Source organism: Brachypodium distachyon, chromosome 2, assembly GCF_000005505.3.
Source record: "Brachypodium distachyon strain Bd21 chromosome 2, Brachypodium_distachyon_v3.0, whole genome shotgun sequence".
In the NCBI taxonomy this organism is placed as follows: Eukaryota; Viridiplantae; Streptophyta; class Magnoliopsida; order Poales; family Poaceae; genus Brachypodium; species Brachypodium distachyon.
Window position 1 is genome coordinate 7,326,888 of NC_016132.3, and position 16,459 is coordinate 7,343,346.

Here is a 16,459-nt window from a genome sequence, read left to right on the forward strand (position 1 = left end):
AAAAAAGAGAGAGAAAAGGGGCAGAACACAAAGAAGGTCGGAAGATGCAATTTATTTTTCAGCGTAAAAAACAGTCTTTGTCTAAATACATAGTACAACACTACATCTCGTCTTCCAACCGTATGGAACAACCCAACTCATCTGTTCAATCATGCACCGATCCCATGCCAAACCAGCCGTGTGAATCATGCAGCCAATCTGCAAGCTGTGACGAGATGCAGCTTTTGGATTCCCAGCTTTTGTGTCCATCAAGCACTTGAGCTCTTGCCAGTATCTGGACATGCTAATTGCTTTCTGGTTCACTTTCTTGAACCACGAGCTGCTGCAAGGTGATCCTGAAGAAAAGGGAAAGCCAAGATTTTAGGAAAAATAGTTGCAGGATTACCATCATTAGTCATGCGGATTTAACATATAGACAAGGTCGCTCAAACAAAGACTAGTTTCATAATAAGATTTGACCTACAAAATGAAATGCAGCAAAGACTGCCGCAAGCAATGGGACAACAAGAATTGCAACAGTTCTACGAGCAAGCAACCTTACCATTGAACATGTGAAGATTATTACTAGCAACTCTGAGTACTAGGGCTGTGATTCCTTAATAACCAGCATGTGCAGTTATTACTAGCAACTCTGAGTACTAGGGCTGCCTGATTTGTGTGAATTTAGTTACCCTTCACATGTAAGTTATGAGCAGAGGTGTGGGTTGGGTTTGTTGTATGTTCTGTTTTGTAGTTAGCGAATTTATTGACTGCGCAGGGAAGCAAGGATTCACAGAAATCCATAGGCGTATGCAAATGCCAATGTTCAACAAGGCGCTAGGCGACTTCTAGGTGATGACCCATAGCCTAGTGGCCTAGGCTAGCCTAGGCGTTTCTCTAGGCGTTTTGTATATATATAATTTCCCAGGAAATTACAAAGTACTCCCGGGTGTAGTTACTCCCATGTTGAATATTCTACCATATGATAGAATATAAATTACAAAGTACTCCCGGGTGTAGTTACTCCCATGTTGAATATTCTACCATATGATAGAATATATTCTACTTTATCGCTTTTAATAAATTCAGATACCATTTATAAGATACTTCAAAGCGAACTACATGAAAAAATTGCAAGTTGGCATGTAGTTTTTACTATGTTTTAGAAATGTCTTCATATTTGTATATACAATAGAGTATGTTAAAAAACTGCATATTCTGCCTAAAAAGTAGAATATATTCTATGTTCTACATACTACATACTACCCATATACTACATTCTACATTTTACATTCTCCCGATTGCGCTATATTCTACCAAATTTGTGTGAAACGTACGTGGGAGTAACTACACCTGGTAGTACGAAAAAGTCGTCCTATATACTAATATACATATATTATCTTCTAAAAGAAAACATAAACAGTTGAATAGTGGGCTCAGATAGATAGAAAGGCTGACACTTAGAGAGATAGAAAGGCCCAAGAGGCAACCAGTCCAGCCCATCTCCCCAGTCCAAGTCTCTCCAAACCTTATCCATCTGGTCGGTCTCCATCTCCCGCATCCTCTGCTCGCCACCACTTTTTCGTGCCTTCGTCTGCTCGGTCTCCCGCATCAGCCGCCGCCGATTCCTCTCCCTTTCCAGCATCTCTCTCTCCTCTACCGCGCGCCCTACGAGCCGCCGCCGCCTAGGGGTCCGCCTACCCCCAAAGGCCAGGAGGACACCCTCCGACTAGCGACTAGTCGCGCCTAGGCGCGACTAAGGCGTCGCATTTTTGAATATTGGCAAATGCATGCCTGATGGTAGTACAGTATCAGCAGAGCATACGTTTTTTAGTGCCCTGTTTGAGGATTGAAGACATTGAACTTCTTGTCTAGGAATGGTAGATCCTGGAGCGCCCAATTTATATAAACCTATTACTAGCTTACACATTATTGAATTCTTAATTAGATACTATGCATAAACAATGTTAGAATATCCTAAATTTATTTCTAGTTGTAAATAAATGCAGGAGAAGAAACTAATTACTAGATAGAAATACATACCGAAACAAAATCAAAAGCTTTAGTGACATCTTTCTTCGTACTACTCATCACTGCAACATGATTTTGAGGTTGATTACTTGAATTGAAAATATCTGGAAGCACAGATGCATTTCCACTGTTCATCGAATTGAAAGAAGAATTCCCAAGTCCAGCATTGAAATTTCCAAAATTTTGCAGTAACTGCTGCTGCTGAGCAAGAAGAATCCCCATGGCACCATAATTTAATTGTTGCCCAGGAAATGATTGATTGAGCATCATATGTTGAGGGAAGCTGTACTGCAAGGGAGTCTGCTGCTGTTGGTCAAATGAGTTTTGTCCAAGAATGCCATTCAGTGCTGAAGCACTTGCCACATGGCTGGTCTCGTTGTTTGTATCAAAGAACTGTGAACCACTGAAGTTGCTATTGGGCTCTGCTTTAACTGCAGACTGAGCCTGGCCTGTTCCATTAAGGTTCAAACCAGCCATCAAATCATTGACAGTTCCTTGGTCAGTAACATTACCTTGGATGAAAGAATCAGGGGCGCTGCCAAAGATATCTGGTAATTCATTTTTGTTTGATGAAGAACTATCGTGCAAGGTAGCTGATGATTTCTCTTCTACTGTCAACCCTGAGAACAGATCATTAGTCTCCTTAGTCTCTGCCTCATGGAATGATACATCTGCAAATGGATCGCTTCCATTACTATCAGCAGTAACACTTGTATCAGCAATAGGTTCACCACCAAGTAAATCATCAACCGAAGAAACATATGCACTGTTCCCAGTATTCTGTTCATTGCTTTCCTGTCCAGAACTTGTTGCTAGATAATCTTGATCACCTGTATCAATCAAATCAGGCATCTGAACAGGTGTGGGCATTGCAGCTTTTGTTGTTGTGGTTCCAGTAGGCTGTTCCCCAATCAGCATATTCAAGACCTAAGAAAAGTAACACATCTTATTGCATGACAATGATTGGCAATAGAACAAGTTTTCACAAAGAAATAGTGTTTAAATATAAAACAGAAACTATGAGCTCAACTATAGTTTCAAGGAAACAGAAGGTAAATTATGTTCTTTTTTCTTTGATGATGGACAAGTAGCATGCAGAAGTATTCTACATAAGAGAAGTCCAGTTTTCCAAGCAGACTCACCTTTGAGGCCTTCTCTCTGAGAGAAACCTGTGGCAGCTCAGAGCATTTAACAACTGAAGCTGTGTTCTCAATGAAATATGAAGCGATGATAGAATAAGGATCAGTATCCTGTTTCCTAACAATGGCTTCCAACACACAAATAGCCTTCATGCGAACCTGGGAAGTACACGGATACAATGAATACTAATGAAGAATTGAAAAGGCTTACTGGAAATGCTTTGGTTAACAAAAAGCAAACAAACATGAATACATATGAGCCAACAAGTAAAAGCTGTGAAATAATAGTGTGTGAAAAATATTGAAACGAAGTGAACAAATTATGTGTCAAGGACAACTAAACCCACTCACAAATAACAGCTGAAAGGCAAACAAACCAGACAACACCACTTACAAGTTTAATGATTGCTGCTGGCTACCTAATATGTAATATCATGATTAATCTGCCATCTTGTATGATAAATACTCTAAACATATCATGAACTGCAATGCAACAGTAGTCATGCTTGCATAGTATTCCTTGTTTTCATGTAAATAAGTCAAGCATCAACACATTTTGTACATCTGTTCAGTTATAGATTATGGCAACTACATTGAAAGCTGAACATTGAGTTGACAATGCTGTTTCTCCATGAACTCTATTAAACCACTAATAGCATAATACAAAAGCATAGTATAACATCAACAACAGTCATAGTAATCTATTCCATCTGTCCAGAGTGAAGATACTGCACAATGCATATTTCTCTTCTGCCTAATGTTTTCCCTTTGACATTGCAATATCTTAAACTGTAATTATAAACTTCTGAATACTGAATAGCTTATTGCACTTCCGAGAATTCCCACAGTAGCATTTAATCGAAATTCACAAGTGCATACATGTAAAACTTGAAGCAACAGCACAAGATAAATTTATTTACAACTGCTTTCAGGAGAGTTAGGTACCATGACATGGAACTACTTTCAACATGCTTTAACTGACTAATTATGCATAAGGATCATAAGGGGTGAAACTAAACAAAAATGAGTGAGCCACATAAACTCACCTGCCATAATGGAGAATTCAGTTTGTTCTCAAGTGCATGGCTCAAGGCAACTGCATCCAATTTGGAAGCTTCTGTTAAAAAAATTTGCAAAGCATCTCGTGTTGGTTGCAATCGCACACCACTTGCAGTAACTATTGTTTCCAGAAGTCTTTCTTCATGAGTCTTAATCCCTGGTTGACTTGAGCTAGTATCATCAGTTGGTACAGAACTGGAAGTCGGACCCCAAGAACCAGAGGCTGCATTCTTTGAAGCACCAGGTGAGGCACGGCTCTCACTTTGAATCTCACTTGGATCATACCGGCCATATCTTTCAGATTCTGTGGTCAAAGATCTACGGAGATTAGGGCTCTTGTATGTGCTGCCATTGTCATTTGGCATCATTGCATGCGCTGCAGCAAAGTTGCTCAAACCCTGCTTAATGGATGCACTTCCAATACCCACTACCTCGCCGAGTTCACTAAGGAAAGACTTCTTGTCATCTCTAGATGGCTCGTAATTAGTATTTCCAAAGCCCTGTATGCGCTTGCCAAGACTTTCAGTTGCAACAGCAGGTTTAGGGTCCTCTGTGGAGAAAATTGCAGCGATAGCCTCATTCGCAGTTTCGCGAACAGCCTTATTAAGGGCATCCCCTCTTAAGGGGTCAGGGTGGCCTTTGTAATGAACTAGTTGGCGCATAGCCGCTGAGTGCCTTTGCATCTCCCTCTTGAAATCAGTACCAGATTTTCCAACTGCGTATTTGATCAACCTTAAAGCCTGGAGAGCAAAAATAGAAGAGAGTCATAATACCATTAAGCTGGAAGACTACAGTCCAAGAAAAGATCGAACAGTCAATGCACATGAAAAACAAGGTGGAAGTTAATGCAGGTACAATTCCCATTGCCATTTGCACTCCTTAGACAGCAACCACCATATAATGACAGAAAGAAAGAATTGGGCAGTCCTGGTTCTAAAATTTGTATGATTATACAAATTTATGCGATTAAGCTAGCATGGTACATGCAGTGGATACAAAAACTGAAACTCTATTATGTCCTTGAGAAAAATTTGGATCACACTAGAGAGGTCCTGTTATGTATCCGGGAAAACTTATCCCATTTATCACAGACATAGACAAGACAATTCAGATTCAACCACAGCATCACCAAAAACTAATTCTATTTCTGATAACCACCAGCAGTGATGACAAATTATAATGTCAATCACCTAATCTACACGAGTCAAATTATCCACATGAAAGAACCTCATCTACAATCACACGTTTATACCGTTGCTAATGCCAACAATCACATTTGCTAATTGCTATAGCCTATACCATTCATATGGGTAGCCCAGGCTTGTATTCACTAGACAGTGCACCAGAAAACAATCACACAGCCCGTCTAGGCGCCATAGGTGATTGCTCAATCGAAACTGACTCAGGCATGTTATACTGATATATACAAACAAATTACCCCTCTGAAGCTAAATAAACTCTGGTTTGTCTCAAACTCTTGAGCAACTGAACAAATCCAGAAGACACATAACTTGGAGAACGAGACGCCCCCAAATCCCCCGTCCCAGCTAACCTAATCAAAGATTTCACATGTTTATTCGGCTCCCACATCGTACTAACCATCCCACGATGAAACAACCCAAGCACCCCTTTCAAGTCACTCCTACTCGGTTAGATCAGATTACGGGGAGCACGGCCGCCGCCGGTGATGCAAGGAATAACAGTCGGACGATCTGCCCCACCCGCAGCATATCCCTCAACAAGGCAAGGCAACCCAGGCAGGCGAATCCGATCCCGAGTGAGGCAGGGGCACCCACCTTCTGCTTGACGAGGGGGCTCTTGTTGTCGAGGCGCTTGAGGACGAAGTCGGCGACCTCCTTGACGATGCTGGCGTCGGAGGCGCGCAGGAGCTCGCAGATCTCCTCGAGCTTGTAGACGGGCGCGACCTTGTCGTCGTCCGCAGTGACGCCGTCCACCATCCGCGAGCGCCAGTACGACTCCACCGCCCGCCGGCTCTGATCCATGGCTGCTGCCCCGATCGGAGGGAGACCGAACCCACCACGGTCGCGGACGGATCGGAGGGCGGGATCTGGGATGGGGATGGCGAGGGGTGGGGGGCGTGGACCGGGTCCGCTCGTCGACGAGGAGAGGTGTGGTGGGAGGGTTGGGGCTGGGGGTGAGCGGTACGTGCCGTGCCGCCGGAGGAACGAGGGAGGCGGCAGCCTAGGCAGGGAGGAGGTGGACCGTGGAAGGTTCTAGAGGATGGCGCGCGGGTCTGCCTGCCTCTTTTTTTTTTTTTTTTTTTTTGCCTTTTGCCACTCTTGTGCCTTCGCAACCAACAACCGTTTCGCTTTCTTCCCACTCCCACGGGAGGAACGAGCTGGAACCTGGAATATACAGTAGGTGTAGCGTAAAGTCTGAGCTCTGCTCTTCCTCATCCGATTCGAATCCCTGCTGCTATCTCTTACATCTCTTACAGAGCTTCAGGTCAAAAACAATGTTGCTAAGCTACAAGGCGATCAAAATTAATGTAGTACATCAATCATTTTATCTATATCAGTACACAGCAGCCTCTTGGATCTCATCGGCTTCATCAACTACCAGCTCGTCCTTGAACAGGACCTTCAGGTGTGGTAGAACCTTAGGCACAACTGGAAGATCCGCAAGGTTTACACTCATCAGGTCAAAGGCAATGCAGGTTTTCTCCATATCGACCTCATCGATAACTGGGATTTTTGGGTATCGCTGGCTGAAGTGGGTCAGAATTATCCGGTATGCTCCAGCCGATGTGCCGACTTCTATGGCCTCCTTGGTTGTACTATGGTTCCGCGCGATCGCTTCGTCCTTCATACTGTCCTCAAATGTTGCCTGACAAAAATAGAGTATTACAAAGACAGTTAAGAGCATATTAATATAGGGGGTGTTTAGTTCGTGGGCGAAAAAATTTGGGTGTCACATCAGATGTTTGACCGGATGTCAGAAGGGAGTATATCAGCAAGAAATAAGATATGGATATCTCAAGGACAAAACTACAAAAAAATCTTCAGCTTACCTCATGTATTAGCACTGTGGCATCTCTGGATGCATCTATAAGAGCTGGACAGGGTCGGGTGTCGCCAGAATATACAACCTTCCAGCCTGGAATTACCTTTCCAGCGCTGTTTGTTTTCTCCATGGCCCTGAAAACAACTCCGAATGCCTGTGGACAGTGTAGCACAGGGACACTATACAGAATCTCTAAACCTGATTCCTGTAGAACTTCTTTGAAATTAGCTAGAGCTGTGGTATCCCTTGGACTTGCAGGCTTCCTGTTGTAGTTCTCCATTCTACTTCCAGGGGCAAACATTGTGTTCTCCAGTTGAGGTATGGCTGATTCACTATCATTTTCACTGAGGAAGGCCTCAACACTAGATTTCAAAGTATGCCTGCAGTCTAGGAACTGCATGTCAAGATCTTCAAGCGTTGAATATGCATTTAGGAATCTCTCAAGTGGTCTTGGTCCAATCACAAGCAAGGGTTTATGAGGCATCCCCTTTAACAATTTAGACCTTAGAGCAAGAATTCTAGCCAACCCTGTGTGGTGATCAGCATGAATATGGGAAATCCAAATACACCTCAAACCTTTTACAGCTTCATCAGCACCATTTACACCAAATCTATTACAAAAGACAGTATACTTTCATGAACATAATTAATATATAGGTTGCATTATTAGAAGATCTGCAAGAACTAACCTCCTTTTGAGTTGTCCTAAAGTTCCTTCACCGCAGTCCAGAAGTATACCTCCTCGTGCAAATAATTTAATATATATGGAACTTACGTTCCGGTATTTTGAAGGCTGAGATGAACCTGTACCCAAAAAAGTGATCTCCATATCTTCCCTTGTTGCATCCTCCACACAACAAGGGGTCTCCTGATTGTCCCTTGGATGCTTTCTCCAGACAATTTCTTGAAAAGGAGTGCCATCATCTAGCTTATCTGATATTTGATTGATCCATGGTTCTTCAACCATACGATTGCCAGTTGGTGGTAGTGTATTTTTATCATTCACATTATTTTGCCAGAATTTGCGAACCTGTTCAGGAACTTCACTAACCTCTGGGATCTCAGATAGAAGCTCTTGTATAATATCCTTGTAGGTGAACAAGTTAGGAATAGAAGCTCTATCCAAACCCAGTTGAGCATATGGACGCAGATGAAACTGAAGAAAAAGGATAGTAATATTCAGTCCTATATTGCACTTAACCAAATTAAGTTAAACTTAAACAACACACCCATATTTATTCCCTTAGTTTCTTTTTACATTCCTCTCTGAAAGAAGAGTCTTCCCCTACAGCCCTACTTGTATGTTATTATACATCATTATTAGAATGTAAAGGGCATTACATGCTGGGAGTTGACTTTGAAATTTATTTAGTGCAAAACAAAAACAAGAAAACAAAGGTCTCAACTACTTCTTTGATAAAGAACATGCATGCTACCAATGATGATAATGCAAATTGTAGGTTGGTTATAGGTTTTTAGATTATTCATATTTTCAAATGAACACGGTTACTTGTACAACTGTACTTGATATATGTTATGTTTAATAAAAGCCATGCTGCACTGTACGCAGCTCCTTGTTCATTTCAGATTTTAGTCTGTTACCTTTTATTGCCAGCAGTAAAACAGAATATTACTTTTTCCAAAAACAGAGAAGTGAGATTTCAAAGCAGCCAACATTGTTCAAATTGTTTCTCGTGCAAGAGCAGTATTTTGTTTTATAATTTAGATTGGTCATGAGTGGTCTTGAAAAGCTTTCCTCCAATCAGTTATTATTTCTGTTCCCCAGTTATTTTTTCCTACATATTTCTGGTTGTTCAATTTTGTCAAAGTTTCAGCCAAAAGGTTGTTAATGCTAAGGAAGAGATGGTTGACTTGTTTCTGTGTGCCATATTGGTGTTGATAAGAAATTCAGTGTTTCCTTAATGGAATTGATTGCCATGAATTTGTAGGTCGGGCTTGATGAGGAACACTATTGCCTCCTTCATCTCCAAGCTCACCTTCCGCGAGATGTACATCGTACTGCGCCACCAGAGCGGGTCACACCAGGCCCAAGGTGAGCAGCCTATTTCATCTACTTTTCTGAGACTATAAGAGAGGAACCAAACAATTTACCAATGTGCAGGTCACCAATCTCTGTGATTTAGAAGAGGACAACACGTTACCTCTTGCTGCAATCTTGAATGAGTAAACGACATGTTCACGATCCATCAGAGTTGCTTCAACCCTTATTTAACAAAAAGCATCAACTGAACCACCAAAAACAAAGTTGTACGCTAATTTTCGAGAAATTTGCTTTACTACCATCAACTCAGCAGCAAGCTTTTTGTTGTCAATTTCCAGAGATTAGTTTATGATAGCCTTTCTTCTTTATCATACTAATTTATTTTAGAATTTTTTTATGACCAACATGTGATTGATAAAGGGAATTCTGTTGATAACCTGATTTTTCAACAGTCAACACCATCTTCATTTATATGTTCAGAGAATAAATTTTGTTCACTTTAGCTGATAGCTCATTTCACGTGTTGTTCTGGTGGTAAATTTACTAAGCATGTATCCTTGTTGGTATTTTATATTGATAGGAAAATTTGATAGCTCGGCTGGCCTCCGGAACAAGTGTGATGCTTTATCTCCCATGCTTCCGCAGATCAGTAGTGCACTCTGTGAAACAGATGCAGTTTTATCTGCTCGCGGAGGCGGCCAATATTTCAGATCCTCTAATCCTCGATGCCTTTAGTGTTTGTGAGGTTTCTAGGTAAGGATTCCACTGGCTTGTTTTTTCCTTCTTCTCTTAGAGTAGTTCCTTTGGGTCTTTGCCTAATAGCTAATGCCTTTAGTCGGATTCAGTTATTGCAATAATAATTTTGTCAATTAGCAACTACTCTGAGCTAAAGAATCATGGCCAAGAGTTAAATCGGTAATTTTGATGTTGTAAATCTAGAGATGCAACATGATTTCCATCAGGGACCTGTTGCCTCTCATTTGTGCAGCCACTGTTCTGTTTTTTTTTCTTCTTCTGTACTTCATTCTGATTTTTGTTCTGCACCTGTCGCCTCTCTCATTTATGCAGCCACCTATGTTTTTCCCGTGTATCGGTGACCTGTAGTTTTGTACTAAGGTGAGCAGGATATAACCAATGATGTGGCTTCTAGCCTACAACCCAATGTTACTTGGTTTTGGAGATCCATGGCTGATAACTAAGTGCAGTTTTCATTTCAAAATTTACTGCACAAAAGGCAACATTGCCTTTGATAGAACTGTACAAATAGAAGGTCAGGAGTCCTCCAATTTTTTGTTTATGTTCTTTGGAGATCAGTCTAATAAGAAGTACTTAGGTGTCCTGCACCTTTTGGGCATGACATTAAATTTAACTTAACTCCTGTCTGCTGCTTGAATATTGAAAATCTACTGACATGCCTACTTGCTATGAGCCTTGTAACAAACAACATGAGGTTTGCATCTGAGCATGGTGCTTATATTCGCAAACTTCTTCATGTTTATTTAATAACCGAAGATTGGCAATTAGTATGCTTTAATTTATAACAAAGTTTGTTATCGTTGTGTGTTAAAAGGTTTTAACTATCACTTGTTGTTTCGTTGAGGCATGATATTAGTTTTTTTCATTAGCACCAATAATTGTAATGTCTCTACAATCCATTGTTGTACCGTAGCAACGCACGGGCACCTAACTAGTGATGATAAAACATCCAAACAATTTTGAAGTCCCAATTGGACCTACGCATTCTACCATCCCAGTCTTAATGGTTTGCTGAATAACAAGAATTCAATAAAAAAATTACATCAAAGCCCCAATCAGAACACCAGATTAATACATATATGATCACATAACAGGTGTGATACAGCAAGGATGAAAGAACAAAATTACCTTTAGTAGGTTTTGCGCAGACACACTTCCGCAGGCTTCCAATGAAGCATTCTGAAAGGAAAACAAAATATTTTATAAACAGCAGTAATTCAACCTTCAAGGTATTATATAGGCTACTGGAACCTACCTTATCATTCTCCATGACATCATTTGGAGGTTGTATAGACCAAAACCCAGAGGATGGGAAGAGCTGAGGGCACACAAAATTGAGGCGTGATGATATCCTTGCACTACCTTTCAAGATAGGAATTTCCATGTTTTTACTGTGTGCATCAAAAAATGGGGAAAAAAGGCACAAGGCCAATCAGCCAAAAAAGCAGTGGCACAATCTGAAAAAAACAACTTAAACAGTGGCATACAATGTATTTTTCCCATATCATTATGGAAAATTTAACCCTAAGAAGCAGCAGTCAGTAACATATATGAACATAGTCGTTTCACCTGATTTTTATTCAGCAACAAAGTAGTTAACTTTGGATTTTCATGCAGTCTCAATCAGTTCAAACTGACATAGGAAATCTATACACAGAATGGACTTCATCCAAAAAAAAGGAAAATGGAATTGAATCGTACATTTCATGTCCTGCCATGATATGTTGTGTTGTGCCAAAAAATTTCATCCAGTTCTGATAGTCAACAGATCTAGTCACAGATGATGGACCTAAGTGGATTATGCAATTTACTTTCTTGCCACTTTGCTCTGGAGAATCTTCATAAAAGCAGCTAAGGGGTTGCAGTGAAAAAAGTTCTGGCATATGATACTGTGTGGGGCAATCCACCAGAAGAACAGTTGGTCCAGGAATTGACGGACCAAGAACGTCACTTGGATGAACCTAGACATTAATTGACAAAACATAAAGAGCTTTAGAAAAGAAACTCAAACTAGATAAATGGTGCATGCAATTGTTGTTCAAACATCAAACTTATACTAAAAACTTACATCTATTCTAGCATTTAAATAATTGTAGCGGATTCTCAAAAGTGACACTACTATTAAAATTTCTGATAAGCCTTAGTATGTTAAAATAGCCATGTAAAATTAACAAGTCCAAGGACAACTAGCATATGTTTCCATAGTGTGCAGTTAGGAAAGAGGAAATATCTAATGTCATGTCATCCCAATGCAATATTAAGCTAAAAAGACTCCAAAAATCCAACACTAGGTCAATAAAAGCAGCATTGGTCTCCTCGATGGCAAAAGCCTCATTGAAAAGAGAAGGTACTACAAAAAGATAACAAACATAACAAATATTGTTTTATTCAGGACTAACCATTTCATCAAATTGATCAGACTGCACAGAATTCCCAAGTTGAAGTTCACGGTACTTGGGCCCAGGCCTAAGGCCAAGGGCAGCAGCCTTAGATGGGTCAAACTTTCCCTTAATTTCTGGCAACTCACAGGCATATACTATAGCAGTATCACCAGGCTTCATGTCACTATCATTTGAACTACCAGTTCCATTATGGTACCTTGGTTTGACAAACATTGCAGATATCCGAACCACTTCATCATCAAGAATAATAATGGAGTCTTTAGATTGTGGTGAAGAAGCATTTTGGTCAGTACCAAAGCTGTGTGTGTGAAGCATTGCTCTATTTGGGATAAAAGATCTCATTGCCCCAGCTAAAAAGTCAAGATCAGAAGGTCCCCATATGTTCACCTGTTTCCAAGTTAGCAGGAAGAAGACCACAGTTAGTTGGTTGAAACACTTTTAATACTGGATGCGTGAATGCATCTGTTGACAGCAAAAACACAGAAAAAGGAACCATGTGAACTCACCGACATGCCCTCATCTCCAATTCCTGCTAGAGTTAGCACCAGCCCTACAATATACCATAGTACAAAAGGCTATGTCATGATGGTGTAATATCATTACATCAAGCAGACCAAACTAATTGTGTTAGATGGTAAAGAAGAAGGTTATAGAAACAATACCTGGAAGGCCCCCTGCAGTTTCTGAGCATACACGAGTCAAAAAGATATGGTCAATCTGGGAAACAAGGGATTGTGTCATAAGCAAGTTAGCATTTTACAATATAAGACTAGGATGTAAGAAATTCAAAAACAGGACAATGAATGTGAGTGTATTGTGCATGGTGGAGGGGGTTCAAATAACATACCTTTGATAGTTTTATCTTGTGTTCAGTACAGAAACGTTGAAGACCCTGTCAGATGGCAAGATTTGAGTTTAATCAGCAAAAAAATGGTAAAAGCAAGATGAACTTTGTCCAGATCTTTAAGTTGAATCTTATATTCGCTGCAGCTCAGCATAAGACCATGGTTTTCAAAATCCTTTCTGCAATACCTCAAAAAAGAGAAAAAAAATCTCTTTTCAGCTAATTACAATTATTTGCTATTTTTCAGGCAACAACCAATTATTAGCTAGTTCGAAAAGTACACGGGAACCAGATCAGAGTAGAATACCTCGCCCGCATTAAAAATAAACCTTTGTTTGTCAAAGAAGAGTAAAATAGAAGGTGAAGTGTCCTGTGTGTCCATTCCTGTACCAAGTATCTGCACAGCAGGATCGAAGGGGTGTTAGAATGAATGAAAACCAAAACAACAGCAGTTCCCATTCTGATGAACTAGTTCAAGGTTAGAAATTGCCCTGCACTAATTGTTTGGTGCAACTAATGCAGTGATTTACTGATGGGACAGCTCCATAAGGCCACAACCAGCAGCTGGGGTTACTGAGTGCATGATTTACAAATTATTACAATATAATATCAGAGATTATGCTGGACTTTTATGGTTATTAGTGACTGAGTGCATACCTTCATTTCCTGAAATCCACACAATTCAACAGATTATGATTTAAATAATGATAGTTGTTTAAAAAAAGGTTAAATACTAGAAGGCTTATGGTTTGGATTCTTTGTATGCTACATCTACTCCTCCATGCCATCAGTTTGGGATTGCATGTTGGTAAAAATGTTGGGGTAACACACGCAAATGTGACCTTTGTAACTACTAATCCACGGTATTTATAACTGAACGCATGGTCCGGTCCAATCTCTCCTCAAATAAACCCCAAACTAGTACTTATTACTAATATGAACGGTAAAATGGCGCGCAGAATGAATCCACAGACATGGCGTTAGGCGGAAACCACAGGTCAGCGAGGCCCTCACCTGCACGTAGCAAGTTGTGTTGACGGGGTTCAGCCTGCGGGTCTTGAGCTCCATGCTCCCGCGCTTCGCCCCGTCCTTCCCCTCGGCCCGCTTCCTGTTGAACGCCACCTCCTTGTCCATCTCCTCCTTGGCGGGCGCCTTCCCGAGCGTGCTGCTCCCGCGGCGAGGTTCGGGGTGCCGGCTGCGGCGGTAGGCGAGGGCACGGAGGCTGGCGGCGCGGCGGAATGAGGCGGGGGAGCAAAAGGAGAGGAGGCGGCGCGAGAGGTGGAGGAGAGGCGCGGGGGGCGCTAGGGTTTGGGAGAGGGGGAGGAGGAGGCGGAGAGGGGCGGCCACCTGCGGCATGGCTCGCGCGTGCTACAGAGGTGTGCCTGTTTTATTTCGGCGGCGGCGGGCGGGGGTTTTTGGGGCCGCGACCGAGAGGCCACCGCGGCACCAACCGGTCGGCCCGGGCAAGGAACACGCGTGGTTTATATTTGAGAAATTTGAGAAAATGCCACGCTTTTTTTTTTACTTTGCCTCAAGAGCACAACGTCTTTCTTTAACACCTTGACAGAACACCATTTTTTTATATTTTAAATCACGTTTTCAATTCAGGCCCACATGTCACATTTTTTTTATCATAATTCACTCTTCTAATCTCTCCTGTGATGGGTTTCTGGATCGTTCGGAGAGAGACGAACACGAACATGGGGAGAACAAGGGACTGGAGTCAGTTAGTCGGGGCTGCCACCGCCGCCGGACGAGGCCACTGCTGCCCTCCCCATAAACCAGAGACCAGATGAGTCAGCCACCATCCTCCTCAACGAGCCTCATCAGGCCCACACTGCTCTGCTATGTCGATGTGTTGTAGGCTCTGCTGCATGCTTGTTGTACCTCATGGTGCCATGTACGATTCATGATTTACATGCCATCTAATTAACGTCAATTGATCGACCATATACAGGCTGTTGCTTACTTGCTGCTTGCTTGCGTTGTCCGCTGTTGGTTGCTTGTTTGCTGGAGAAACCTGGATGGCGGAGAGAAACGGCGTGGCTGTCTCGTCCGGCGCCAGGCGGTGGCGGCCTCGTCCCCTTGTTCTGCTGTTCGTTGGATACCAGAAGATGGATGGATCGATCTAAATCAGCAGTGGTGATTTGGTCCAGAAAATCATGACATATGTGTCTGGATTGGAATAGTGATTTAAAAAAAATGGTATTTATCAAGGTGTCAAAGAAAGATGTGCTATTTTGTCTAAGGCAACGAAAGGTGTGCATTTGAGGCAAAGTACTGAGAAAGACGTGGCATTTTGTAAAAAAAAAAACTTTATATTTCCCTTTTTCTTTTTCTTGTCTCCCTTAATTTCTTTTACCTCTTGTAAGCTCTCGTTTTCCATCCCATGCAAACCTCCATTAGGTCAGTTTTTCATCCCATCAAACCTCGATCTATAGAAGTCCTCATGGACTGCAATCAATCGTTCCAGGCTGTCTTGAAAAGCACGATGGCTCGATCCAATGACCTTAACGCTAGCGTCACTTCCACATAATTCGACAGAAACCACCAAACGGTCTGATCCTGTTGTGCCATTTCAACCTAGGTCTTGTTTATTTGGACAGTCTGGACGCGTGTTGTATGTATTTTACAAAAGAGGTAAAAACACCAGCGGTACAAGAATTTGTATCGCGCGAGCAATTTAGTATAACAACTTGCAAAATGAGGTCAGGTGGTACAAAACTTGTGGGTGCATTTTTGGTCAGATTAGTCCGAAATTAGCCACGTCAGCGTCACGTGGAGCCCATACCAGTTTTGTATATTTGCGTATAAACCCTTCGCAATGTTAGTTAGGTCCCTACGTTTCTCAGGCAAGTTGTATTTTTGCAAAAAAAAAACACCCTCTAAGATTACTTATTTTTCTCGTTTCGCTTCCTGCCCCTTCGATTGCTTCCTCTGCCCCTTCATCTCTCTTCCCCGCGCACGAACCGAACCGCTCCATCTTCCACCACCGACCTCGAGGTTGTTGCGGGCAATCACTACGGAAGCGGCAGCGGCGGCGGTGCGGCGGCGACAGGACATAGGGTTAGGGGATTTGATTCGTATGCGTTAATCACGGGGGCTTTCCGTAAAATGAAGAAGTCATCTGGTGCGTGCCAAATCCAGCGTGGGCAAAAGTGAACCGCAAGTCAAGTTTCGGTACCACCTGGCCCCATTTGTAAGTTGTTGTACTAAACTGCTC

At 41.9% G+C, this 16,459-nt stretch overlaps 1 protein-coding gene and 1 long non-coding RNA gene across 2 annotated transcripts; one reads left to right on the forward strand and one right to left on the reverse strand.

Annotated features, from left to right (window-relative positions):
- Positions 1–1,989: 1,989 nt before the first annotated feature.
- On the reverse strand, positions 1,990–14,667 carry LOC100834590 (tRNase Z TRZ3, mitochondrial). The gene is made up of 15 exons (XM_003565545.4): positions 14,251–14,667; positions 13,544–13,633; positions 13,240–13,284; positions 13,055–13,109; positions 12,899–12,942; positions 12,390–12,779; positions 11,692–11,951; positions 11,246–11,381; positions 11,119–11,169; positions 7,922–8,388; positions 7,240–7,843; positions 6,753–7,055; positions 4,196–4,948; positions 3,153–3,308; positions 1,990–2,937 (listed from the first exon to the last, which is right to left on the reverse strand). Exons 1-15 carry the CDS (start codon positions 14,590–14,592, stop codon positions 2,005–2,007), a joined length of 4,629 nt encoding a protein of 1,542 aa, XP_003565593.2. The 5' UTR covers positions 14,593–14,667; the 3' UTR covers positions 1,990–2,004.
- LOC112270782 lies at positions 8,396–10,238 on the forward strand. Its single transcript, XR_002963123.1, has 2 exons — positions 8,396–9,285; positions 9,815–10,238. It is a non-coding gene; the product is annotated as an uncharacterized LOC112270782 (long non-coding RNA).
- Positions 14,668–16,459: the final 1,792 nt, after the last annotated feature.

Excerpts from the sequence above, each read along its gene's own strand:
- LOC100834590 (XM_003565545.4), bottom strand. The coding sequence starts at position 14,592 with ATGCCGCAGGTGGCCGCCCCTCTCCGCCTCCTCCTCCCCCTCTCCCAA. Across the intron at positions 12,943-13,054 it reads AACTGCAGGGGGCCTTCCAG|GGCTGGTGCTAACTCTAGCA; the intron begins GTATTGTTTCTA and ends GGTATATTGTAG. Across the intron at positions 2,938-3,152 it reads TCAGAGAGAAGGCCTCAAAG|GTCTTGAATATGCTGATTGG; the intron begins GTGAGTCTGCTT and ends TACTTTTCTTAG.